Source organism: Sturnus vulgaris, chromosome 12 (genome assembly GCF_052056855.1).
Source record: "Sturnus vulgaris isolate bStuVul1 chromosome 12, bStuVul1.hap1, whole genome shotgun sequence".
Taxonomy (NCBI): Eukaryota; Metazoa; Chordata; class Aves; order Passeriformes; family Sturnidae; genus Sturnus; species Sturnus vulgaris.
Genome location: NC_142254.1, coordinates 3,980,127 through 4,007,777, shown reverse-complemented (window position 1 = coordinate 4,007,777; position 27,651 = coordinate 3,980,127). Strand labels below are relative to the sequence as shown.

General features: G+C 40.4%; 2 protein-coding genes across 5 annotated transcripts in view; one reads left to right on the top strand and one right to left on the bottom strand.

Annotated features, from left to right (window-relative positions):
- Nucleotides 1–6,300, bottom strand: part of RHPN2 (rhophilin Rho GTPase binding protein 2) — a 36,486-nt gene extending 30,186 nt beyond the window's left edge. The window contains exon 1 of the mRNA XM_088171830.1: nucleotides 6,039–6,300. Within this exon, the coding sequence (XP_088027956.1) occupies nucleotides 6,039–6,107 (69 nt within the window). The 5' untranslated portion in view covers nucleotides 6,108–6,300. The remainder of the gene's footprint in view (nucleotides 1–6,038) is intronic.
- Nucleotides 6,301–12,535: 6,235 nt separating this feature from the next.
- Nucleotides 12,536–27,339, top strand: GPATCH1 (G-patch domain containing 1). 4 transcript variants are annotated; one of them, XM_088171827.1, is made up of 20 exons: nucleotides 12,536–12,653; nucleotides 13,598–13,732; nucleotides 14,016–14,101; nucleotides 14,487–14,647; nucleotides 15,005–15,102; nucleotides 15,235–15,293; nucleotides 15,618–15,863; nucleotides 16,667–16,814; nucleotides 17,584–17,663; nucleotides 18,693–18,897; nucleotides 19,499–19,786; nucleotides 21,527–21,708; nucleotides 21,965–22,092; nucleotides 22,366–22,499; nucleotides 22,833–23,002; nucleotides 23,637–23,844; nucleotides 24,562–24,672; nucleotides 25,144–25,268; nucleotides 25,779–25,924; nucleotides 27,043–27,339. In XM_088171827.1, exons 1-20 carry the CDS (start codon nucleotides 12,575–12,577, stop codon nucleotides 27,062–27,064), a joined length of 2,811 nt encoding a protein of 936 aa, XP_088027953.1. In that variant the 5' UTR covers nucleotides 12,536–12,574; the 3' UTR covers nucleotides 27,065–27,339. The 4 variants fall into 4 exon arrangements, with proteins under 4 accessions (XP_088027953.1, XP_014737482.2, XP_088027955.1 ...); XM_014881996.2 differs by having other exon boundaries at nucleotides 23,634–23,844; XM_088171829.1 differs by having other exon boundaries at nucleotides 12,567–12,616.
- Nucleotides 27,340–27,651: the final 312 nt, after the last annotated feature.

Below are 27,651 nucleotides of genomic sequence, written 5' to 3'. Positions count from 1 at the left end.
GCTCCAGTCCCTTCTGGCCGCAGGCCGTCTCCCTGTGCTGTTACCGGTGCTGTGGGGGCAGGGCAGGTCCCGCGCAGTTGAAGAGGGCTGGGTGATGGCGGCCGCGGCCCAGGGGAGAGAGGGGATGGGGAAAGTGACTCCCCCTCACGGTGTCGGTCGTGGTGCTCAGCAGAGTGTCCGGAGGTAGTAGGGTGAGCTGGGAGAGCAGCGGAGCGATGTCCAAAGGCAGGGAGCGTGGATCTCAGCGCTGGGATGACAGGGGAAGATGCCAGAGCAGAGCCCAGGTTCTCTTCCCACTCCAGGAGCCAAGCGAGAGGCAGTCCCCCGCTCCAGACCCCCCTATCCCACCTTTCCTTTTCCGGTTCCCCCCCCCCCCCCCTCTCCCTCCAGCCACCCCCCTACGAGAGAACATTATCTGTCGTTTTAAGGTGTAGCCACAATTACTTAGCATAACAATGGGAGAAATTCCACAGAAAGAAAAGCAAAGCATTCAACCCCCAACAGTAGCAGAGTATTTCACACCAGTATTTCTAGAATTAATCCCAAGTCCTGCTAAACTGTCATTTCCTTACCTTCTTGCAGTACTATAATAAATGTTTCTTCTTGCATGTTACCACTAGTTCAGTTTTGAAAATCTAGCTATATAGTGCAGATCTTTCAGAAGCACAGGTTTTATCTGAGTGTTTTGTTGTTGTTTTTTGTTTAATAAAGAGGTGAAGAAGATCTGGTCTCCCAGAGCCTGATCTGCTTGTGCCATGAACAAATGTCTGGCCCAAAGATTAATATAAAGAACTAATCATTGTATTAGACTCCAAATATGTATTTCCTACATGAACTCCACTTTGTCACAGCACTCACTAAGCAAAATTTAACATTCATATTTCATCACAGACATCTGTCTCTTGACTAACCAGGTTTCAGATGATTCTTAGTTTCACATGAAGGCCTACTTTCTGTTTTAGGTTTTATGAATTTGTATATAATGAGTGGATTTTCGATGACAAGGGTTATGAATCATTGCTATGTTGTTTCTGTCCTGCCAGACAAGTGGAAAGAGAACAAATAGCCAAATAAATATTCCTGTGTCAATGCTAATGTTGATGGTTGCCTGGCTACTAATGACTCAAAAAGAACCCCGTGAGCTAAACCCCAGTGGAAGGACAGGTGTGGCAGGTTGGTAAACTGATACATTAACAACAGGTGGAGGGAAGCCCTGCAGAAAAAGCCCAAAAAGAGGGGAAGCACACAGAGTTAATTAGATAAGTGCTGATTCATGAGTAGTTACTATACCCATCATCATCTTCAGTCTGGTGCTTCACTTATGGAGCTGCTTGCTGCTGCTTTTAGCCTTCTTCCCTGACACAGGGGACTAATATAGAGTCATTCCTTCTGAATCAGCTTGCTCTCTATGATAAGTATCTAGCCTCACAGACAGAAACAAAGCTTTAAGAAAGGGAAAAAAATTATGCATCTGATCAAAATCTAAAGATTAATTAAGCTAGCTGTCCTAATGCTCTGCCTCTGTGTAGCACAGTGGACTGCTATCCAGAACAACCAAATTGAAGCCAGGATTCTTTACATTGAGCTAGCCAATTCCTAGAGAGCTGCAGAAATGTTAACCTTGGAAAATTAACTATGGCTTTTTCTTACCATTTATTGCAACTTTCTGACTAGTGAGAAATTTGAAAATATGGCCAGTCTACAACACCTATGGGCTGGTGTTATAAAGCAGTAAGCCAAGGTAGGAAAAATAGAGTAGAAAGACCTTGCTAAGCATCCCTTCCTTGCTCTGCTCCTACCCAAAAAACCAAACAAGAAAAACAAAACCAAAAACCACCCCCAAACAAACAAACAAAAAATAAGGCAGGCATAGCCCTACTAATAGGTCATCACACGAGCACTGGATCCCGTGACTGGAGGAGTATTACATTATAAATATCCTGAGTTCTATACATTGATGTGTCTCAGGGATATTTACTTTGCAAAAGCTTACTGGTTAAGTGGGATGGTGTGCTGTAAAAAGAAAAAAAAAAAAAAGAGAACAGCTTGAAAAAGGAAGCTGTTTCCCTCATAAGAATTCAAAGGTAACTAAAAAAATCTCAGGAAGACATTTGAGAGACCAAGCAAGCCACTGAACCATGGCAGGTGTAAAAAATAACCATGGCTGGGAGAAGCATCTCAGGTAAGCAAAGCAGCGCATGACAACAGACCTGCTTTAATTACTATTGGTCTGCTGAAAAACACTTCCTGTCTAAATGCTTTGCTCTACTTTTAAAGCAAATTCTTCTTAGCTCTTATCATTAGTTTTGTCATTATTTTCATAGAGAAGAAAGCCTGGGGGCAGAATTTGGATGGATGTGTGGGATATGCATTGTTGATTCACAGATTGCTGTCAGTAACAGTGAAAGAATGTGAAACTCCATAAAGAATAGGTCAAGTTATGAGGCTCATGGTCCAAGAGCACTCACACCATCTAGGAGAACAGGTACAGTGTGCCCTGGCAATGTACACTGAACTAAGCCAAGATAAACACAACAGTAGCAGAACCAGTTCCTGGTACATTATCTCCCCAGAAATTAAAAAGTTTCAGGCAGAAGCTCCACCTTCTTTTTGATGGAAAGTAAGGTGCTTCTTCATTTTGCCATACCCTCCTCAGGACACCAGCAAGGATATTTTTTGTTGTTGTCCGTTTTGCTTTTAAAAGTAAAATTCTTCTCACAGGTTTGGTTGCAGCTCATCAAACAGCTCAAGAGGGTTGTTTTGGAGGGCCAATACAAGAGGAAGTGAATAGGGGCAACAGTGATAGACTTATAGATACCCTGTGTGGCTGCACAGGTAATATACTTAAAATTAGACTATTAAAAAAGAAAAAACACCAACAAAAACCACACCAGCACAGAGCCAGCTCAAAGTATCTTATAGGTTTAAGGAAAATTTAATTTTGCACATATATATGATAGGTCTTTGCCATGGGGAAAAAGGAGATAATGGAAAAAGGCAGGGTAAGGGAAAGGGGAAAAGGTCCATCCGGAGCAGCTCTGACATCACTGGAAGGGAATGGGGAGGGTAAATCTGAGAAAGTGTGCAAGTGGACTTCACACCCATCACATCTGAGACTCACATGGCAGAGTAACCTTTTAGTGTGATAACAGAAGTCAAAGCAGAAAACTTGTCTGTGCATCTGCTACCCCATTTCTGGCCAGTCATAGTTTTACAGGGCCCCCTCTCTACACAAAAAAAAAAAAAAAAAAAGGCACTAAACGAAAATTAAGTAAATCGTTTCTTTTACATACTGCATCTTGGGGATACTGAAGGCTGCTTTCTGGTATGCTGTATTTAAAACTTCAAAAAGCATAATTCACAGAAGAGCAAGAGAGGCTTTGAGGACACTTCCCATAGTAATCCATTCATCAAAAAAAGTTATGAAGAGTCTAAAACAATTGGATACTGTATCAATTGCCCCATTTTTCTCAATTATAAAATTTCATTGTGCACAATATTCTTAGAAAGCATGGAAGGCAACCTCACTGTGTAAGTAGTGCTTGGAAGACACGTTTGAGCAGGACTGATGCAAAGCAAGTGTTTTCACCTTGCTACACAGCTTACAGAATAAAAAAGGTCAATTAAGTGTCTTTTGACCTGAAAACACGAGGACTGTCCTTGGAAATTGATGTGATTCTGCACCAACAAAGTGGTAAACTAGCCCTCAAATCCTTTCAGGAAAACAAATAGTGTGATTTAGAAAGGAATGAGAAAACAATACCGAGGTAACTCAGAGGGGAAGGGGGAAGACCCACTAATTGCAGTCACATGAAATCACCAAGTACACCATTCACAGGGACATGCAGATACCACATTTAAACTATCTCCTTGGGTTCACAGCTTGTACCTGGTAAAGATTCCAGGAGTGGGATTGTTTTGGTGCATTTTTTTTGTGTTTTGGTTTTCTTCCCCCTTCACCTAGAACTTCTAAAGGAACAGAGGGGGAAGCATGTGGCTCACTCAGACTTTATCAGATTCCCACTTTTTCATTACTTATGTCCTAAAGCAGTAAGTAATAGGTAAGATGCTCATGATTAGGTATTAATCTTATAGTATTTTCATATATGAGAAAAACTTAATAACTGTCCAATAGGCTTTACACTGATCTAATACTGTTTCAGTGACCTTAACTGTAACATACAACAACTTAATTTAAAATAAACTCAGTCGTTTAGCAAGCCTGAGTGTAGAAGTTCTATACTTATGACCTGAGGTACAGCTTGGCTACTAAACTTTAGTTAGCCCTTATCAGTAAAAACAGATAGGTGGAAGAGTTGGTTAATTTGACCTAAGTTCATGAAAAGTTAACTTTTTTACTAACATGCCTCAAGGCAGCCTAAGAGCTTCCTACAGTGTTGAAAATATAGCTATGAAAACTAAATAATTACAACTTGGCCACATTGTATGATTGGGACAGACTGCTCAAGACTGAAAGTCCTGCTAAAGACTACTAAGAAAAAGGTGATTTACTCACCAACTATTATAGCAGGATTACTCAAATGAGGAAGCTAGACAAGATCTGGTCCAAGTTTTGTTTCACTCTGTCTATTTATTTACAAGGTGGTAAATAACTAGAGGTGGTGATTCCTTGCAGCATGGCTGACACAGGTAAAGCTTGGCTCTTTTCAGCTAGAAACAGTACCTCTGCTAAAGGGCAATGTTGTTGTTTAAGCTTTTGCAGGCTTGTGAGGTTGATAAATAGCGTGGCAAAAAAAATCAAACAGCCTGTAAAGAGGGCAACAAAGCAAAGCATATGTGCCTTCCTACCACGTAATCCAGGAGGTTGCTGAAGTGCATAATGAGGCTGTTTCTGCGCAAAGGCGGGCAGCAACAACCTGATGTATGCAGCTTTTTTTTACCCCCTCCATAGACTAGACAGTTCATGGTCTTGGATCTGGAATCTACACCAAAACCCCCGTGTACCTACACCCCGACTTGAAACCTTGAAAATGGAATACAGATGTTGAGAACTTAAAAACAGCAAGGGAAGGCTGAATTAAAGCTCTCTGCAAACGGCGCTTACTGTCCTTTACCTCCAGTGAAGTTCACAGGACCCCACAGGGCTGCATTACAGGCAGCACTTAACTATAATTACTGTTGTGAAGAAAGAATTCAGGTGCAGGTTATGGCATAAGCCGCCCAGTCAGTCTGAAAAGTAATTAGGGCAGATGTTCATTAGGAACTTCCTAATGAATCTGTTAACTTCGTTACCTTACTCCAGTAAACTTTCTTACAGGTACACAAGGCAATTTACTAGAGAGCGCGCGAGAAGACACAGCGAGTAGCCAACGGGGAAGAGAGCAGGAGGGAAATAAATGAAATAAAGACAGCAAAAATAAAGTCGACAAGTGGAATTTGACTCATTTTGGGAAGCTACGAGGGCTCCTGTCCTTCAGGGTGACGCCCAGCTCAGCAGTAGGGAAGGGCAGCCAGGGTCCCCGCACAGCGCTCCGCCGGCTCAAGGCTGTGCCCCGGCCGGAGTGCGCGCCGGGCAGAGCCCCCAGGGCCGGGCACGCAGAGCCCCCAGGACCGGGCACGCACAGACCCCCAGGGCCGGGCACGCACAGACCCCGAGGGTCGGGCACGCACAGCCCCCCAGGGCCGGGCACGCAGAGCCCCCAGGACCGGGCACGCACAGACCCCGAGGGCCGGGCACGCACAGACCCCAGGGCCGGGCACGCACAGACCCCGAGGGCCGGGCACGCACAGACCCCGAGGGTCGGGCACGCACAGACCCCCAGGGCCGGGCGCTCACAGACCCCCAGGGCCGGGCACTCAGGGCCAGCTCCCCACCTCGCCTCCGTGCCCCGTCGCACCCCGAGGCTGCTCCCCACCCCCGTAGGCTAACATAGGACGGAGCCCACGACGCTCTGCCAGGAAAAAGCAGACCGTGAGGGACGGAGAAGGAGCCCCCAGCCCTGAACCGCCCTCGGGAGGAGCTGCCCCGGACACAGCCCACAGTGCACACAATCCGCGCTGGCCACCGAGCCCCCCACCTTCCGAAAGTAGCCGTCCCCCGCCGGCTCCGCCGCCTGGCAGCCGCTGGGCAGCAGGGCGTCTGTCATCTTCGGGCAGGCCGGCCAGCCGTCCTTCGGCTACTGCTACCAGACGAGCTCTTCTCGGCGAAGCCACGACCCTGCGGAAATGCCACCGCTGCCCCACGGCACCGCCCGGCCCCACCTCCGGTGGTGGCGGGGAGGAGCTGCCCCGCCCCACGGCGCTGCTGCTCCGCCGCCCAGTGTTCCTGTGGAGGTCCCCGCGGCGACCCCCGGGGCCGTTCCCGTAGGAGCCCTGGCGGGGTGGCTGCGGTGGCTGTGGCTGCCCGAGAGCGGAGCCCGGTGCCCCGCGGCGCGGTGGCGGCTCAGCTCGCCCCTCCTCGGTCCCCGGCCGCTCTCCGCTGCGGCGTGCCGAGTGTGGCTGGCCGCCCCGGGGGCATTGCTCGCCTCCCGGCGCTTCCCGCGCCGCCGAGCCTGGCCACAGCCCCTGGAGCGGCCACTGCCGGCACCGTGGGGCCGCCAGCAGCTTTCCTCGGGGACACGAGGTTCCGGTTCGTTCCTCTCTGAGGCGTGCTCCCAAGCCCACAGGTGCCCCCGCAGCGACGAGGGTCACGGTGGTGGTGCCCGGGGTGCGTATGGACCGGCCGGCACGGTTCGCAGCACTGGCCTCTCCCTCCCCACCCTGGTGTGTGTAAAGGCAGGAACCCGGGAGAGCTCCTGGAGCCCGGGAACTGCGGTGCTCCAGCCCGGACCCCTGAAGAGGGCAGCGGTATGTCAATGGAAGGTACAGCTGGGTGCTCCAGGGAACTGCTGCGGGACCAACCTCAACACTGCGGAGGTCTGCAGTTGTTGGAGATGCAGAGACCACCTGTCTGAAACGCTGCGTAACCGGTTTCACAAATGTTATTGGACACTTGTGTGAGAAATTCGTCAGTATTGGTTCTTATTCCTAGCCATGACTAAGCCACAGAGCTTGCTGAGCATTTAGCATTGACAGATGCAATACTTCTATCGGTACTACAAAACTTACCTTCCTCCCCACCTCCCCCGGCCTTATTTCCCGTTTTTTGGCTTGCTTTGAATTACGGTGTAGTTGTATCAGGCAAAAAATTTTGAAGAGAGAACATTTTTTTAATCAAAGAAAAAAATATCCTTGGAATGATATCCTTATTGAAAACACTGGGATATCCAAAGGGTTCTACAGGGCAGGCTGGTTAATCTGTATGTCTACTGCTTTTAAGGCTTTTAAGGAAGAATACTAGAGTCAGCAACTCAGAAATTGGGATCCAAAGATTAGCTGTCTTGAAAGCAGCTGAATTTTGTTCATTGTGATTTTGCTCACTCTCACCTCACTATTTTTTCCCCAATAATTCTAAACATACTGGATGAATGTATCAAAATATGTATTAAGTAGGTGAAAGGAGGAAACTTGCTCCAATTTCTGATTTGAGCGTGAAAATGTTTTAAATTTTCTGCTTTTAGAAGAGATACATATCTGACAAAAAGGATTTTAAAATTGAAATCTTGCAAATCAGTGTAAAACTCCAATGCAATACATAGAAACTAGTTTAAGGTAAATGAGTAATTTGCCAGGAAGGCTGTGCTGATACAATCTGCCAATTAAAGTAACTTTAATGTAACCCTCTTTTGAGTTTGCACGGCTGTCACTGGCTTTATTGAGAACTGATCTCATTGAAAGGCTACAGATATTACTCCAAATGAAGTCCTCAGAGCCCGCAGTCAGGCCGAAGGCTCAATTAACAAGGATGATTATCATGGTTACGTGTAAAACACACATTTGCAGAAATTTCTGCCTGATACAACACCCAAGACACTTTCTAACATATGCTGGTAACAAAATGCAGCCTTTCTTCGTTGCTGATGGATTCTTTGAGGAAAGTCAGCACACCTAGCAAGTTTCTACAGTAAAACCAGGAGTCCGAGATAGCAGTCCAAGATAGTGCTGCCCATTGTTAGTGTCTGGGCTATATCACCCAGCGCTCCCTCTGCCAGATTACACCCTGCCTTCCCCTGGCTCCAGTAAAGGCTACTTCATCAGGACTGCATTAGCACTGATAAAGTGTTTCTTAACTAAGTCACTGCAGGGTTTCTTGGCATATAGTGAACATGATTTTTTTGCAAAAGGCACATATTGATTGTATGGTCTCAGCAGTGCTCAGCTGGATAATGACTGAGTAGGAATGCTCTCTGACCCTGGAATGTAAATTGCAGCTTAGAACATTCCAAAACCTAATTTATGTTAAAAAAAACCATGTCCCTGCTCTTCTCATCATCTTGTCTCCAGAGCTTTTTGGTTGCTATTAGAATTCCTAAATAGAGTTGGTTTCATACCACAAACTTTCTCATGATTACTGCCTGAATCAGAAGGCTTGATTGCTGCATTGAAAAGATTGAGAAATATAAGCTAGAAATATAGATGAATGCATTCTGAAAATGGGTTGTACAGATACAGATGTTTGCTTGACATTTATTTTTAATATTAGAAGAAAGTGAATTCTGTGACCTGGTGTACTGGGCATGCACTATCTGTAAGGAAGGTCAAACGCTTAAGAATTTTCATCTAAAGCATATCAGTATGTTCTTCATGTGCTGAGGCCTGAGCAGCTGGCCTAAGCCAGAGTTTACTTACAACCCTGGGCACTGTGGGACTAACACCATCAGTATCACTTAGTTAAAAAATAAATTACCAAGAGGCTTATCCCAGCTCTTTAACACCAAATGGGCTGCTTTAGAAACTTCCACATAGTCTTGTGTAGTTATCTGCAAGAAATGTATCATTTTAAGAAACTTTCCCAACTGACATTAATAGAGGTTTGTTTGTATGATATTTTAGGGAAAACCCACCCAGCCAAGGCCTGGGCTCTGGCTCAGTGTGCCATCAGATCCAGGTGTTTCTGTGTAAAAACATAAACAAGTCACTTTGACTGGCTGATTTGGACCCATAAAAACAGGACTCCCTTTCAGGGCGAATTCAGAAACCTCATCTATGGGTGGATGCACCGTGTGGGACTTTCGCAATTGACAGGAAGAGTTCTCCAGGTCCCCTCTGCGAAATGGGGCTCACCAATTGCAATTGAGGACTTTGGATGATGGTATTTAGGAACTTGGTGATGTATCTTTCTCAATCACTATTCTCTTCCTTGTATAGTAATGATTAGGTACTTATTTTTTTTGTTGTTGTTGTTAAAGCTGAATTGTAATTTATTGTTTTTTTAAATGTATAATTTTACTTTTGTGTTGCTTTACTATTCATAGTAAAATAAGACCATTCTCTCCATTGATGTCTGTGTTCTTTAAGTTGCCCTGTTAATTGGCAAAACACTTCTGCATGAAGTGTTGAATCTGAAAACAATGACTCTTATCTCTGCACAATCTCTCTTAGTTTCGCAGAACTAGGTGCTAACTGGCTTTGTGCATTTTCACAGATAAAGCAGTCAGGTGATCTAGACAATGACCATGCTGGAAACAGACACGTAATGGCAGACCTTGAATTGTCCCATGTTTTGACACACATCAGTAAAGGTAAGAGGGACGAGAATTGGGACCAGAATCTGAGCACCCTTATGGCAGACACATATATATGATATATATGTGTATATTTCTTATACGTTTGTATCACTCCACTCATTCTGTTAATGCTCTCCTCCTCTCCTCCTCCATCATATGAAAAGATGTGAATATAAGAAATCCCATCAATAGCCTTCTCTTTGGCCACTAGGAAATAGTCCCAGTTTGGAAAATTTATTTCCTGCTGGGGTAGCAGTTGATATTTTGCCAGTAATCCTGACAGCCTGTAGCTTTATGTTATTAAATTCCATTGCAGTGATTTACTTGAGTTAGTATCATCCTTTATTTCTGAAGATTGCAGTTCTTACTGAGCAAACGTCTGCCTACTGTAAGCAAGTACTAGGTGAGGAGTGAGGAAACATGATCATAGGTCGATTTTTTTTCCACTCTCTTTCCAAATAGTATTTGCAGGGAGGGGAAAAAAAAAAGGTTGCAAAAATGGGGCATGAGTCACAGTAGCACCAGGGATGTGAATCTGCTTTGAAACTGTTACAAAATTACAAGATGGAGTAGAAGATTTCCTTACCAAGAAATTTACTGAGCAACAATAAAATTATATGAAAATAATACACAAACTCAGTGTCAGGGCCTTGGATAAGCACGATATGATTTGCTGCAGGTGCAGTGCTCCACTGCTGCTTCTTCACCTTAGAGGTATTAACTGCACATATTAACTGCAGCATTATCTTCACTGAAAAAAATCCCAGTTATTAAATATGCTTTGCCTATTCTACTGTGAAATCACATTGGAAACGAAACATCGCAGTTTTTGTGGAAACTAAGACCAAACATGGGCAAAATCATCACCACTTTTCCCAGCTAATTGCCTTTAACTGAGATGGACAGATAAAAGTCTGGGTATTTAAGAACAATATGTGTTATCTCTTTATTTTCCAGTCCTTTAAAAAATGAAAAGTACACTTTGGAGGAGCCCCTGAGCAATGCCCCAGGGCCTGACCTTCAGGTGACTGTTTGTCAACTGATACAACAGCCCTGAGCTGGCAGGACGGATAGTCAGGGAAACATTCCCATTGCATGCAAGATGAGGCAGAGAGGAGCTTGTCTCTTTTTGTTGTTTGTAAAAATATGGGATTTTTATACTTCCTATGCTCATGATTTTGTTTTTTTCTTTAATGTCATTTAAAAAAAAAACAACTTTAAATTAATTTTTTGCTTTTTCCTTTTATATATTGATTAAATTAATCAAGTTTTTGCTTTTTCCTTTTATCTATTGATTATGCCAATTTTAGTCTGAAGTTCCAGTGACTCGCATGACTTAAAACTAATCAACAAATCTATTTCAAGAAGTGGTTTTAAATAATGCAACAAAATACATTGTATAGTCTAGTTAAGTGCTTAGTAATGATGAGAAAAGATAATGCACGTAGATAGTGTCTGTGGCTTCTACTATATTGTTTCCAAGTGAATTAGAGACCCAAATGTAACAGAGTACTCCCTATTTGCATGGAACCGTTTAAATATTTCCTATGGAAACCAGAAATCACATAAACTCCGGCAGTTTCACTTTGAAAGAATCCACTTCCGTGTAAACAAATGAAAAGAAATACTGGGATAGAGAATACACAGAAGTCTTACCAGTTAAGGGAAAGAATCTCTGAAGACTGAGTTTTGATTTATTTTCAAGTATTTCAAAGAAACTGTTGATACTTTAAAAAGTTGTGGACTGATAGAATCTTCAGCACAATTGAAATGTTTGATTTTTGGGTTTTTTCGGGGGGCGAGGGGGGGTAACACCGGAAATCAAAATCCAAATTTTGAGCACTTGGGTCCTACTGGTGAATAGTGGTCTTTATACAAAATACATTCATTAAGCGTTTCTCTCTCGATACAGGACTTCCCCAGGAGCTACAGAGATACCTCCAAGGGATGAAGTTCTTTGAGGGAAGGTTTGAACGCCCAGACTTCTGCGCTGATTTCTGTGCAAATTCTTCTTGAACAGCACGTAAGAAAACGTGGTTAGGCAAACTTTCCCATGTATTTATCTGCAACTCCACTGATTTTGATTCAGGGTGGAGTCCCCTTTGATTTATATAAAACCTGTTTGTCAGACAGACTTTGCTGCCCTTTTGCTAGCCCTGAGTGTGAGGGGGCCTGATCTGGTGCACTGATGATTAGAGGGAGTTATCACCTGGCTGCTGACGACCGAGAGTTTGACGTTATGTGGCGTTGGTCATTTTTAAAGACACCAGTCAGTGTTCCGGGCCGTTGCTGTGGAGCCGCACACGGCAGCTCCGCAGAGCTCCTGGACCGCTGGCGCTGCGGCTTTTTCAGCCAAACTCGGCTCCGCCGGGACAGGCTGCGGCCCCGCCGTGCCCTCCGCGCTTTACCGCTGCTCCGGGCAGGAGCGGCCACCGAGAGGGACCGAGAGGGACTGAAAGGGACCGAGAGGACCGCGCTGTGCCCGTCGGGCAGCCCCAAAGCAGGAATGAGGCGAGAGGCGCTGAAGGGCTCCGGGGTGCTCGGCCATGCCGCCGCTGCCGTCCCGCCGGCGGGGTCCCGGCCGTGCAGGGTGCGGGTCCCTCACAGAGAGCTCCCCGAGGCGGCAGGTGCCGGGCGGGGTCCCGGCTGTGCAGGGTCCCTGTCCCTCACAGAGCTCCCCGGCGGCGGGAGGTGCCGGGCAGGGTCCCGGTCCCTCACAGAGCTCCCCGGCGGCGGGAGGTGCCGGGCAGGGTCCCGGTCCCTCACAGAGCGCTCCCGGAGGCGGGAGGTGCCGGGCGGGGTCCCGGCTGTGTAGGGTCCCAGTCCCGGTCCCGGTCCCTCACAGAGCTCCCCGGAGGCGGGAGGTGCCGGGCGGGGTCCCGGCTGTGTAGGGTCCCGGTCCCGGTCCCTCACAGAGCTCCCCGGAGGCGGGAGGTGCCGGGCGGGGCCGGCGGCTCCGCCTCCCCCCTGTGACGCCACCATGTCCCGCGCGGCCACCGTCGTGTAAGATGGCGGCGGTGGAGAGCAGCGACAGCGAGGAGGAGGATTTGGTGAGCTATGGAAGCGCGCTGCAGCCCCTGCAGGAGGGTAAGGGACCCCCGGGAGGTTTGTCTGCTCCTCCTCCGTCTCTCTGTCAATGCCTTGTGGTGAGCGCTGGAGAGCGGGCCGGCATGAGGGGCCGGGGTGTCCCGAAGGGCCTGCGCGGTCCGGTCCGGTTGGTGCTGAACGCCCTCCAGCCCTTCCTTTGGGGAGGTGTGGGTTGTGGGCCTTGCTTCCCTTCCTCCTGCTGGCGTGGGGCCTTTCTCGGCAGCCGTGCTGTCCTCCCAGAGGATCCGGCCCAGCATAGGGCCTGGGAGCGCAGTGGGGAAAGGCCTTCGCGGCACTGCACCTGTTTGTAGCTGTGGCTGCGATACCCTGGGTGGTCTGGTGCTGGTCTTTGCTTCTGTCCTTTCCCCCAGCCCCTCAAAAAAAAAAAAAAAAAGTACAAATATGACAGTTCAAGTGTACGCATTATGCTAATCTGACCGCCCGATGTTTAGATTGATGAGATGCACAGGCCATCGTTGAAGGACTAAGATACGGTTGTGACTCTTAAATCTGTGCCACTTTATTCAAGAAATATTGTTAAAAAAGGCTAAATGTTTTGTTTGTGTTTTGTTCCAGTTTAGACACTTTTTAATGTGTAATTTCTCAAGCAATTACTGAAGTGAAGGAATGCTGACAATGGTCTTGCATACTTAAAAACTACGAGTTTCCTTTCACAAGAAGAAATCCCATGTTCTCAGAAGTCAGTGCAATTAAGGATTTTGGTGTGAACACTTAATGTTTTTCCTTTACCAGTGCCCATCAATGATGTATACAAATAGTTAAAATGGAGTGGAAGTAAATGTAAACTGCTGATGATTTCCACGTCAGGGTGGCTAGTGTTTGATTCTGTTCTTACTTGCAAGGAAGAAATGACTTCTGGAGGAAGTAGGAAGTTGCTTCTTCATGTAAAGTTGTGTCTTATTTTCTGATGTATTTGATTGTAGGTGAACGAATTAAAAAGCCAGTTCCTCTTCAAGAACAGACTGTTAAAGATGCAAAGGGACGATACCAGCGTTTCCATGGCGCCTTTACTGGTGGCTTTTCTGCTGGATACTTCAACACTGTTGGTACAAAGGAAGGTTAGATATTTTCCTGTCTTCTGGGATTAATTAAATTGAGAATCATATTGTCGTGTTAGTGAAAAAAAATTAACTGTCATCAAACGTTTTTGTTGCTGCTGCTCCTTATAACTGTGAATAGTTGAAATAGTATTGCAATTTCAGTTATTTCTCCTTGAGTTTTTGGACTGTAATTTTACAGATATTCCTTTGATGTATCCTTAAGATGTAAGGTTGAAATGTTTGAATTGTTTTTGAATACTATTCTGCCTTAAGTATCTTACTTAAATATTTAACTTTAAAGGATGGACACCTTCAGCTTTTGTATCATCACGGCAGAAGAGAGCAGATAGAACCACTCTTGGACCAGAAGACTTCATGGATGAAGAGGTAAATTGAGAAAGGAATTGAAAACTTGTGTAAATAGTTGCCATGACAGCAAAAATTGAAGTAACCTTGACATTTCTTCTTGTATACAGTGTTATCCTACCAGGTTATATAGACTATTTCATAGGTTCACTTAAGAAACTCCTGTAATGTCAGTATTAAAAAATAAAACCAGAACTCAATCTTTTTACTTTATCAGAACATGCAATTACTTTTGAAACTGTGTGAGATATTTCCACTAAAGTTCTTGCAAAGACAGCTGTATAAGTGGCTTGAGAAAATTAGCAAATATGAAGGTCATACGCCATTTTCATTATTTTACTATTACAGTAAATAAGAATTTGAAGGATGTTTAATCTAAATGTTTTCATTTTGTGTATATTTCCAGGATCTTAGTGAATTTGGGATAGCACCAAAAGATATTACAACTACAGATGATTTTGCATCTAAAGCTAAAGACAGAATAAAGGAGAAAGCCAGACAGATTGCAGGAGTAGTTGCTCCCATTCCAGGAACCACTGCATTTGATGATTTAATAGGACCATCTAAGTAAGTAAATTTACATAAAAGTTTGCAAAACCCTTCCTTTCACTTAGAAGTCTTGTATTGCTTAGAAAAGTAACATTTGACTGCCATAATTGTGAGACTGGAAGATCCTGCATTGTTACATTTCCTGAGTGACCTCCACCTGAATTTTTGTTTTGAACGTGCAGACTTGTACCAAGTAAACATTTTTAAACTGGAAGGTAGTGTGTATGCAAACACTGACACATTCAGGTTTTATTTTAAAGCAGGATATAAAACCAGAAGTTCAGATATTTTACATGTACATTATTTATCAACAGATAATAAAGGTGCGGTTTAGTAAGAGTAGTGAAGTAATTTTGGGTTTTGTTTTCTTTTTAGAATAACAGTTGGGGTTGAACTGTTAAGAAAAATGGGCTGGAAAGAAGGACAAGGAATTGGACCACGAGTCAAAAGAAAGCCATGCAGACAGAAACCTGGTAAGTTCAGGGAAGTTCCTGAGCTAATTAACTTTCTTGTTAGTTGAAAGTTAACATTCATGGACTGATTAATAAAAAGAGGGTTTAAAATCAACTTTCTAATGTAATACAATGTTATGATGTCTCTTACAGATCCTACAGTGAAAATATATGGCTGTGCATTACCACCTGGACTGTCTGAGGGTTCTGAGGTATTGAACAAGCAAAAGTGTTCTGTTGACTTATGTAAGAATATGTGATAAGAGATTAAAAAACCCAAAACATTAAATTCTTTCATGTCCTCGAACAGTATTTTAAAATGCAGTTTCAAATATTGAAAGTGTTTATAATTACTTTCTGTGCTTAATGTGAAGAAAGATTTTAATATCTAAATTTCTTGTTTTCCTATGTAATCAGGTATAGTTCATACACAGTTCAGGAAATGCAAACTTGCCCGTGTTAACTGAATGTTGTAAAAGCTCAACGTACAGAACTTCTAGCCATATTTGCTCTTATAAACTTTTATTTTGTCCAAGGATGAAGAGGATGAATACCAGCCAGAGAATGTGACATTTGCACCAAAAGATGTAATGCCTGTAGACTTGACTCCCAAAGAGAATGTCCATGGACTTGGCTACAAGGGTTTGGACCCATCACAAGCTTTGTTTGGTGCATCTGGAAGAGAACATCTCAATCTTTTCACAGCTGGTTCTGAAGAAACAAGCAATTTACTTGGTGATCTGAGACACAGTAAAGGAAGAAAACTAGGTATTACAGGTCAGGTAAGGATATTTTTAACTGTTTTTTTATTATTAGTGCAGTAAAATCTACATACATTTTATTTTTTCTGAAGTGAAAAGCTCCTAGTCATTGTAGTATTATTGTAAGAAATGTTAAGTGTGGTTTGAGAATAGGATTTTTTTTTTAAACTTATTTTGAAGATGTGGAAAAATCCTTAGAACTCTCAAATGCCTTCACTTACTGAAACTGTAAAAGACAAGTATAAAAACTATCTGACTCTGAGTAGCTGGATTGAAAAATGTTCTGTGTTACTTTGATCAAAGTTGATATTCAGTATGTTTTTAGTTTGTTTTTTGCCTGTTACACTTTCAGTAATGCTGTATCTGTCAGCTAGAGAGGTTTTATGTTGCTCCAGGGTATTTGTAGTTCTTATCTAGAAGCACTGTCAGTTTATATTTTCTGGGAACTCTACTTGTTTAATTTCCCTTTTAACTGGCATTTTTTTTTCCTTTTGAGAATTTAACCTTCTCTCAGTCAGATTGCACACGTTATTTTGGTGGAACTGGTGTGCTGTCCTTGTCTTGTACACACCAAACTTGGTGTCCCTCCCTGCCAAGGGAGTGGAATGTGTTTGCTTTTGTGCTCACTGAGGTGTGAGGGTTTTTTTCACCTCAGTTTTTGTGGTGAAACTGTATATTTTTCTCAGTGTGTGTGTATATATATATAGATATATTTGTACTGTAGGTTTTCTATAGATGAATAGATACCCATGTAGATGTGTTCTGATATGTGGCTTAAAAGTATTTTTACACTTTTGAATTCCCATTTACAATATATATTTTAGGCTTTTGGTGTAGGAGCTTTAGAGGAAGAAGATGATGATATTTATGCAACTGACACACTGTCAAAATATGATACAGTTCTAAAGGATGAGGAGCCTGGAGATGGCTTGTATGGCTGGACAGCACCAAAACAGTATAAATCCAAAAAAAGTAAGAACTGTGGTTCTCTTTAAAGAGCAACTGTATTATGGGGGGGAGGTGGGGAAAGAAAAGAAATATAGTCTCTATTTGCCATATATTTTTATTTTCAGCCTTAATATCTGAAAATTCAACTAGTCCTTCTTCTGTATTGAAGTGTTCAATTATGGAAATAATTTCTAAAGTCCTCCACTAATCCCAGTGTATATTAAACCCTCAAAGTGTATTTTCTAAAGGACAAAATGTGCTGCTTTGTGAGTTACAGCGTCCAGTTTCACTGAAATAAACAAATGATTGTGAATCGCGGTTACAAAATATGACCCAGCACTTAAAAAGAGACCTTTTTTTTACATAAACTTCTGTATTTTCAGATAATTTTTACAAACTGTATCTTTGTACCACTTTATTTTTAATGCACCGTGTAAGTGCATGAAATCTTGCTGTAATTTCTGGAGTACCTGTTCACATTAGTTGTACACATTGATGGCACTGTTGGTGTTAGCTGTGCTCAGTATGGATCCTGTTGCTTCACTAGAAGCCGTGTTCAACCTGCAGCAATCACTCTGGAAGCAGTTCTCAGTTGTTTAACACTAATCCAGAATCAGAACCTTAATTTTAAATGAAAGGTGGTGAAGATGAACTACAATTATGATTGATAATAAACAGTGACTTATGGAAAATACTAAGAAAAAAAATTTGCCAAATATGCATGTTTTAAGTATGGATTTAATTATTTATTTAATTTAATGAATTAATTATTTAATTATTGACCATTTTATAGGGCCTGAAAGAGAATTTAAATATATAGGCAAAGTCGTGGCTGGATTTTCTTTGGCATCAAAATCATCAGCCCCAATCAAGGTAAGCAGATAGCAATATTTCATATATTAAAAATAATATCATTCATCATGTGAACTGTGCAGACTCTATTGCTTCTTGGTGTTTTTCTGTTCTTAAAAATAAATGTTTTGGTCAGCAGAAAAAATTGCTGAATGAACAAAATTGTAGCACTAGGGGCTGTTCAATAGAAACCTAAAATTTATCAGACTCCTGAAGGTATTTAAACTTTGTCTGAGTACTGGCTTTGAACAAATGCCTTCTACACTTCAGTTCACTGCTACTTGCCATAAAGTTGGAAGAATGGTTTAATTTAACTTTAAAAGAAAAAAAAAAGTATTTTGGTTCTAGATTTTTCGTGGGTAACATTCAGTTTTCTGTAAAAATCAGGCCTCATGCTTTGTCCACTTTGCTATTTTGGTGACAATTTAATTTCTTAGAACTGTCTTCAAGTTTGCATAATTCATGCCATATATATTTGAATAAATTAGAATGAGAAACAATTGTATGACAGGGTCCTGTTTCAAAGGAAGAGGTATGTATTTGTGTGGTATATAAAATTTCATCATATAGGGAGCACAGAGATAACGTTTTAAATAACAGCTTGAATGAAGAACGTGGGAAAAGCACTTTGAAAGACATTAAAATATTGAAAGTATGGAAGTACTCAATAGTCCAATTAATTGATTGAATCATTTGACTTGAGTTAAAAAAATAGTAAAGCAGTATTAAGAGGTATTTTCTCAAATAAAAGCAGTGCATCCTAAGACTCTTGTTAATTTTTCTGTCACTTGATGTGCACGTTTTCACATTTTTTCATAGTTGTAAATATATTGTCAATGTATTTGTTCCCAGAGGTTGTATTACAATTCCACTTACTGGCTGGGTCTAAAGGAATTGGTAGCTTGTACTATCTGTTTCTACTGCTAAGATATAAATTGAGGAATTCTTAGGTTGAGCTGACTTTTTTTGAAACACATTTATAAGTGTTGCATACAAAGTTGTCTCTCTCTCTCAGTGGGTTTTTTATTTTGTTGCCCCTTTCCCCCCCAGATTTATCCACCACCTAGCCTGCCACGAAATTACAGACCATTCCATTACTTCAGACCTGTGATCATAGCTGGGAATGAGAACTGCCATTTACAGAAGGCACTGGAGGAGTCAACTGGGAAACTTGAGAGTGGTCCAGCACAACAAAGTAGGCACGGTTTGAATGCAGCTCAGAGGAGGGAGCAGCTAGGAGAGACTGAGCTGAAAGGTATTAACATATGTCACCATATCTTGGCTTGTGTTTCAAGCATGTTTCTATGTTTATTTATAGAACAGTAAGAATTTGGTCTGGCCTTGAGTGCTTATTTTCTAACATAAATATATCAAATCTAGTTATCATAGCTAGTTTACCATGATATTGTTCAGTTTCATTTCAGCAGTTGTACTGTTGACATAACTGTATTTTCATTGACTTAAATATTTTAAAGACAAAAAGTATGTATTGGATTGTGTTTTGTTGGGGAGGGTTGTGGCCATTATGAATATAGTAGGCAGTGATGACTTTCTCTATAAAATGATGTTTCACTGAAATATATGCAAATATACTCAAAAGATAATTTGTAACGGTGCCTCACATTTGTATCTGCAGTAGTAAACTTTATCAACTTCTATGTAAATACCATAAAAGATGTAATAGCGGCCAAATTTTTATTTGCCATGTATGCCATTTTATTGTTAATTTCTGCTGAAGAGCATTTTATCTGAATGTATATGAATATGGTTAGGATTTTTCCTCTACTAAAGTGGAAGAAATAGTTCTAGTAAATTTTCCTTTCTCTTTATCTTTTACTGCTTTTTTTCTGCTTTAGGTCCAGCTCCTTCTATTTTGGAATATCTGTGTGAGAAAGATAGAGAAAGACTCAAAGAAGTGAAACAAGCATCTGAACAGCAAATGAAAGCAAAAGCAGTGTCTCAGCAGTCATCAAACAGCAGATTGCAGTCAGCCTCCCCAGGAGATGCTGCTCTCAAATGGCGAACACTGCTGGAGGGGCAGTTAGCCAATGCTGGTTCTAGTGACTTCAAACCATTTGCAAAAAATCCAGAAAAACAAAAAAGATACGAAAATTTTGTGAAAAGTCTTAAACAAGGAGAAAAAGGTAAAATATTTCTTGACTACATTTTTTTCTTCCCCCTTTTTTTTGTCCCAATGCATCTTATATTCACTCTGAGTTCTCTTCCTGAATTTCTCCTTTTACTTCTTTTCAGTATTAATGTTAACAGAAATCTGTACTGATACTTAGTCATGTTGATGTCAGGAAAACTGCTCAGTTACTCAATTGTTAGGAAGTCCTAATTTTAGGCATTACATTTCATACTTCTATGATGTAGCAGAAGTTAAGTTCTACTTCATTTCCTGGATTTCCCTTATTTCATTTGCCAAGGTACACTTCAGCTTTGTTCAGTGGAACAAGCCTTTTAATTTAGTTTGTTTCTCTTCGAGGAGTTAAGCTGACAGATCATATAAAGGCAAAAAGATGATTGGGTAACAGTAGAATCAAAAGAAACCCCATACCCTCTGCACCAGGGGAAGATAAGAACCCTAAAGTGAACAGAGTATTTCACATTTGTCAAAACTTGTATTGTATGTCCTTTGGATACTCAAACTTCTGCTGTCACTTATGTTCTTCTCAGAAAAAATTACACCTTTATAAACTCAGGATACATGCAGTGCTCTTACTCAAAATCAAAAAACATCCAACCTCCTTCATCATCTCTTTTCATGCTGTTTCAGTCTCCTTCCATTTTATTTAGGTTTATGCTATTAAATTATACTGTGGTGTATCTTAGATTAAACTAGGTACTTATGATGCCTTGTGGAGAGTTCTCCAGTATTGTGATTTTTCTGCAAGACATGAAACGTTGAAATTGATGTGGGGAGTTGATCATTAGCCCATGACTTTAGATTGCCTTGACATAAACTTTTAAAAAAAGGGTTGGGTTTTTTCAAATTTTCAAGTACACTGGGCCTATTAGGGAAGAAGAAAATGGGCACCAGAGAAACTTGACAGAGGGAAGTATATAGTGACAGGTGGAAAACCTGGGTTTATTGTTTAATTGTGGTTTGGAGTTTTGGGGATTTTTTTTAAGTCCTTTTCATGATATAAAATAAAATAAGTATTTCCTGGTCAGTAGCCTCTTGGATACCACATTGGGACAGGCTACTTGAGCTTTGAAGCCATAGTCCCTCTGCTCAGGACTGGGATTTTCCCTGGGTAAAATTGAGTATTCTCAATTATGACTGTGTTATGACTGTAAGTGCCTCCTTAGTCATAATGATGAAAATGTAGAAATGTATAAATAACTGAAAAAGGTCTTTTTTACTGTAAGTGTATTTGCTTTGCTGGTGTTATTTCCTCTTCCTTTTGGGAGAAGAAGTGAACCTGTTGCTGTAAACCAGTGTGCAAACTCTGTATTTTTCAGTGGGCACTTTATAGACCAGAAAGCAAGTTGCAAAAGCCTAGCCAGGCTTACAGTCTTTCTTTCTATGTTTTAGTTATTTGATAAAGCTTTGGGTTGTACTTTTTGTTTTAATCACATGTTAAAGCCATTAAGTATTTTGAACATTCTTTAAAGGGCAATGAGTAAGGAATCAGTTTTACAAGCAAAATTATTTAAAATAGCCATTTTGCATTTGGCAAATGCTGTCATTCTTGCTGTCTTAAAAAACTACCTCCATTTATCAGGAATTAACACAGTTGAGATTAATAACTACCCTTAAGCTAAATATTCATTAAATACTTGCAAGAACAATTACTTAGACCTTATTTTTTGTTTGAAAAGTGTTGAGCCAAAGTAAACTGTCAACTCTGCTAAGCATTTCTGTCCTTACCTTCCAGTGGATACACTGGAGCGCTTTTTAGACCCGAACATGACAGAATGGGAGCGAGGAAGAGAACAGGAGGAGTTCTGCCGTGCAGCCATGTTCTACAGATCCTCAAATTCAACACTGTCATCCAGATTTACCCGGGCCAAATATGAAGATGATGTTGACAAAGTTGAAGTTCCTCGAGATCAAGAGGTACATGCTTCCTACAGTCTTTTAATATATTGGACCTGCAGTTGTGCCTTAGCCCTGACTTCCTTTTTCTTTTAAACCCTTATGAAGATATTTTATTGCCCTTTTGTTTAGCAGCTTTTGAAAACACTCAATGCATGCAGAGTAGTGATTTGTTAAACAGCATTTAAATATTGATGGATTTGTCCTGCTCATTAATCTTACAACAGTTCATTAAGTTGTTCCTTATTTATCAGTTGTAAATGTTTGACTTTTTCAGAATGATATTGATGATAAGGAAACAGCTGTGAAGATGAAGATGTTTGGCAAACTCACAAGAGACACGTTTGAATGGCATCCAGATAAACTGCTGTGTAAAAGATTTAATGTTCGTGATCCGTATCCTGAGTAAGAGAATTGAGACTTGTCTTTTTAAAACTTTTTATAAATTCTCAGTTTTTCATTTGCTTGTGGAAAATCTGGCTTGATGGGGTTTTATTGTGTGTCACAAGGTGATACAGAAATGCCCAAAGTTTTTATTTGTGTCAGGAAATATGGTGACCTCTGATAAAATAGTATGCATTTGAAGGACTACTGTAAGGGCTTCAGCTTGTTGTAGCTAATTTGAGGACTTTTCTGTGTTGAAAACAATAATCAGCAAACAATTTTATTTCCCTCTAGTTCTTCCATAGTGGGTTTACCAAAAGTGAAACGAGACAAGTATTCTGTTTTTAATTTCTTAACTGTGCCTGAGCCCACCACATCTGTAAATCAAGCAACAAAGGAAAAGATCCAAGAGAGTAACAGTCTCAACAGTAAGTTTATTGTTACTTTATTAATTTAGCTATACATGAGGTAGTAGTACAGAAAAAGCATCTTTTTCCTTGAGAGCCTAGCCACATGATTTTTTTTCATTTAAAAAACCCAAACAAAGGAATTGAAAATAAAAATTCAGTGACATAAAAACTGAAGTTAGTGATATAAAGCTAATTCATTTTACCTAAAAGACATTTATAGGTTAAGTATTCATTAGAAAGATTTAAAAAAAAGTCCAACTGAAGAAGCAGAGTAATTTAAAATAAAGTAGGCCATGAAATGCAGAACAATGTGGCATGCAGGTGATTTGAATGTTTCCTTCGATGTTTTAGAACCAAAGAAATCTTCAAGGTGGGATGTGTCAGATAAAGAGAAGGAGAAGAAAGATTCTATCAGTGAATTCATTAGTCTTGCTAGATCAAAAGCTGATATTCAGAAGCAGCCACCAGCGCCAGCAACAGAAGAATGTGGAACTGGGACAACTGAAAGTGTTCCCACTGTGGTGAGTTTACAACAGGGTTTGAATTTAAAGGGAGTAGCTGTAAACCTTGACAGCCCAGAAATAAGATGGGTTAACATCTGAATTGTTCTAATACAGGTCAGTTTGCACAAGAACCAACTCAGGATGAGCAAAGGCATGAGATGGCACTGGGAAGAATATTGAGGTTATAACTCTGGGATGCCAGAAGTTTGTAGCTTACCTCTGATTATACTTGAAGTAGAACTTAAAAGAAGAAAAAATGTAGCTCAGTAGTCTGGGAACTAAATTCAGTAATGTTACCACCACTCTGCTCACAGGCACAGAATATATTTATTTCTCCTTTTCACAGGAGAGAGTGCATGTTTTGTTTTCCTTTTGCTTTTCCTTTTGCTTAAATTTAGTTCTATATAATGGAAGTTTGAATTAACGAATTAGAATTTATAATATCTGGGGATCTATTTTTACAAACTCTTTATAGAACACTGGCTTAGTACCTCAGCGTTTCAGAGCTTTACTATTTGTTTATTTCACAGCTATTGTGCCATCCAAATGTTTTGTAAAGACCTGTCAGCATGCTTGAAGTTATTCCTTATGAGAGAGAGACTGTTAGTTTCTTCAGTGTTTAAATACAGTTTGTTATGATGCTGTTTAGCAGGTAGCTGATGAAGATAAGAATCAGGAGGAAGAAAGTGGACGACCACCCATGGACTTATTTAAGGCCATCTTTGTGAGCTCCTCAGATGAAAAATCATCTTCCTCTGAGGAAGAGAGTGATGAAGAACAGCAACCAACTACTTCAGAAAGACAGTCAGAAACCACCAAGGAAGTTGACATACCAGACAGTTCTTCCTCTAATTTACAAGGTAGTACTTAATAGATGTTAATTTTTATGCAACATAAAATAAATACCCTGTAAAAGTTTCCTTTTTGAATCACACATTCTTGGAGTGTTAGGACAATGCTATGCTCCTGTGCAGATTATCTGAGATTGGTGGAGCTGGTCGTGTAGAAAATGCAAATACAGCAAATAGAGAATAAGGCTTTGCATGTTACAGGGTTATTAGCATTGCCATGTACCTTTTGTGTAGATTTTACAAACAAAGTGCTGTATGGAATATGCCTGTTGTACAGTGAGGGAGAACAAAACATCTAATGTAAAAACATACTTAGAGTGAAAATATTTCAATCACTTACTGTCATGCTTCTACTAACATTTAATTTTTAGTGTTTTTGAACCTTATACATCTCTTGGAGTTTCTTATTCATTCTGAGCAATGGAAAAATGTTACTGTTATAAAAGGCAAGCAAACAAATGCACTGATAGTCATTTTATAGTTTAAAATGTAAATTTTGATTTAAAAGAAAAAAACCTACGATTATGTTGACATGTTTCAGAATGTCAGCTACCCAGTTGGTCAAAGCAGTCTATAAAGATAGAAGATGCTGATCATAGAGGATGCTGATCAGTTTTCTTTCTTAAAGGTTTTTAGAAAGCCCCCTTGAACTTTCTTCAATACTTCTTGGAAAAAGTACTTTCTTATTTTCCTTTCAAATATAGCAAGTTTTGGTTTTTTTCATAGAGACTGCGACTTCCACAAGTGGTTCTGGCATTTCTTCATTGCCTACTTCAAAGCAGGAACTGGATGCAGCAGAGGAATTTGGACCGAAGTTGCCACCAGCTTTTTCTTCTGGTAGGTTCTGTAAAGAACTAGAGTGTAAATTCTGAATGTTGAAATTGTATATAAAATACATGATATCTCTCTTTAAAAAAAGCATTTGTGAATAGGCCATCTATCTCTTAAATGTGTGTTATGTCAATAGGCATCAGCAAAAGTTTTGTTGCCATCCTGTGACCCACCAACAGGAACCTCTTTGCCTGTGTACCAGTTTTGTTTTAAGTCTGTAGAGGTAATGATAGCAAATGGATGTGAAAATACAGTACAGCCTTGCAATTTCATTTTTTAACAGATTGCAAAGGCATTTAATTACAATGGGCATGTTGCAGGTAGGAGTTTTAGACATGTAATTTCCTTTTTAAAGTTAGGAGTTTTGTTTGTTTAATTATCATTAGGTTAAAAGTAATACAGAATGTAATAACCAAATTACTCTGGTTTTGTCTTTTTTTTTTTTTAAATTCTTCATGCATTTGCTTTTTACTTTAGGCACTACTTGGCAAGAACAAACAGTGGTGCCAGCAACCTTTCCTGGGCCTAGTAGGAAAGAAAAACACAGGAAAATGAGAGAGAGGCACAAGACAAAGAAAGAGCGCAAAAAGAAAAAGGAAAAGGTACTAAATTCAAATACTGGGTTTTTTTATTTCTTGATTCTTTGATCTGCCTTTCAAAATGTTTTATTATTTGGTTGTAGAAATAATATATACTGAGACTAGAATTTAAGCAACAGAATTTCTCTGATTTTTTGAAACCAGAAAATTATCCTGCTGTGATGCTGCTTTTTCCATATACACATATGTGACTACAGGTACAATATTGTGGGTAATTTCATGTTCTATGCAGAAGATATCAGATCCATTCTGGGAATTGCATTTGTGGCTTATATACAAATAACTGTAATGAAACATCTATTTTAGGGAGAATCGAGTGTTTGGAGTAAATGAATTTTGGTTTGTAATTTTTTTAAGCTTAGTCTGAGTAATGGAAAAGAGTCATTGATAAGTGTTCTATTTCAGTTAAGCTTTGAGAATCCATACTGAAATTAACTTCTTTCTTTTGTTGACATTCAGAAAAATCCAAGTCTTTCACAAGGAGATAAAGGATTATTTCTGTTCTTTTTATAGAAAAAGAAGCATAAGAAGCAGAAAAACAAAGGAAAACACAAGAATAAAAAATCAGAAAAAGACAGCAGCTCAGACACTACAGATAGCAGTGACAGCCTTAGTGATATGGATACCACAGGCTTGTCACCTAAAGAGCTTCTGAGAAGGTAAGCAGAAAGGTTACTTAACCACTTGCAAATTTTACAGTGAATAATTAAAACATCAATTTATGAGTTGTCATTCTAGTGAACCTATTTGCAGCAAATGCAGTAAGGCAGTTTCTTTATGAAGATAAAATATTGCTCACTTTGGTAAATAAAGAGTTCAAATATTAAACCCTTTAATCAAGAGGATAATTAATTTTAGGACACAAGTCTCTTAAGGTAAAGACCACTAAACACACAGGCCTAGCAAAGCTAACAGACATTATAATTAAAGATGACTGTTATTTTTGGAAAGTATTTTGAACTGGAATTAAAAATTGAACTACTACAGGTGGAAATACATATTTTCATTTATCTGCTTCTCTTGGAAGAAACATTGTCTGCTAAGATTCCATTCAGATAGATCTGTTGTGTGGCACCAATGCTTAAGCTAGTCTGTGCTTCAGCAAGGGACAGTGAAGCAAGCAGAACAATACTTGAATCATGTACATGTCTTCTAAATTTACACTGTATTGCATTTTTCTTAACTAAAGACTTGAAGAGAGTGCTAGCATAAATGTGAAAAATCAGAAAAGCACATTTCACAATATTTTGCACACCTGCTTGAAGTAAAGTAGGAACAAGTATAACTGTCTCTAGTGCAGATCAAAGTCAGCTTAAAGATGTGCCATGTGCAACAGTCACTGTATGGGCTTCTGTTCAGTGTCTGTTAGCAGCTGAAGATGTCTCAAGGCATTTGGTGAATAGCAGCACATCCAGGTGGTCTAGGGGCAGAGTGACTGGGGTGCAGGTGTGCAGTGGAATGGGCAGGTACCAACTGGCATTTGAAAGGACTCTGCCTTCCATTCCTTTGGAACTGAGTGTCAGCTATGTACTGGTGTTTTCATATTAAAAAACCAACTGCTACTTGGATTTCTGAATAGCTAAAATCTGGTTTTATCCATTTTGCACAGATTTCTTTGTCCAAGCAGTTATTTTTCAATCTTCACGTTTGCATGTCTCTCATCAGTGAAAAAATGTTTTTATGTAATACAACTCAGATCTCTCTCTGAAACTAAGGTTTAAGAATGTGGTGTGTGACTGTTTAGTGTTACCTTTTTCCTTTTTTTCCTCCCTTTTAGATTAAAACAACTTCAGTATTGAAGAGCTCTCCTGTGTTCTTCAGTATTGTGTGACTTATCTCGAAATTTTGATCTCCTCCATGATGGTAGATCAGTGGTGTATAATGTGAAGCACTATAGATACAGTATTCATATTGAATTTCTTTGAAAGTAAATGTGCATATGTTTATGATGTTTCATGAGTTCAAAATGTATGGATTATAGAACATTGAAAAGACCCCTTTCTGAGTATAATAATCAGAAATACTGTAGGCTCTGTAAATAAAGCATTTTAATAAACTTTATTATTACAAGTAAGTTTTGTGTAGTGGTAATTTTTTATGCCTCTAAAATGCTGGAGAGTAAGTTTCAACCTGAGTTAAGTTAGGAAGTTAAAACTAAAGCAGTGTAAAATTTTTATTGGCTGCAAGTATTTTTATTGAATCTAATGCAGAATTTCACATTGCAGTTTTCGAGTATCTGGCTGTTATTTTTACCTCTCCAAATTTTATAGCATTTACTATAGCAGCTCTAAACCAATTAGCTTTGATAGAGTCACAGAATCTGCTGAGTTGGAAGGGACCCATCAGGATCATCAAGCCAAATTCCTGGCCCTGTGCAGTTCATTTC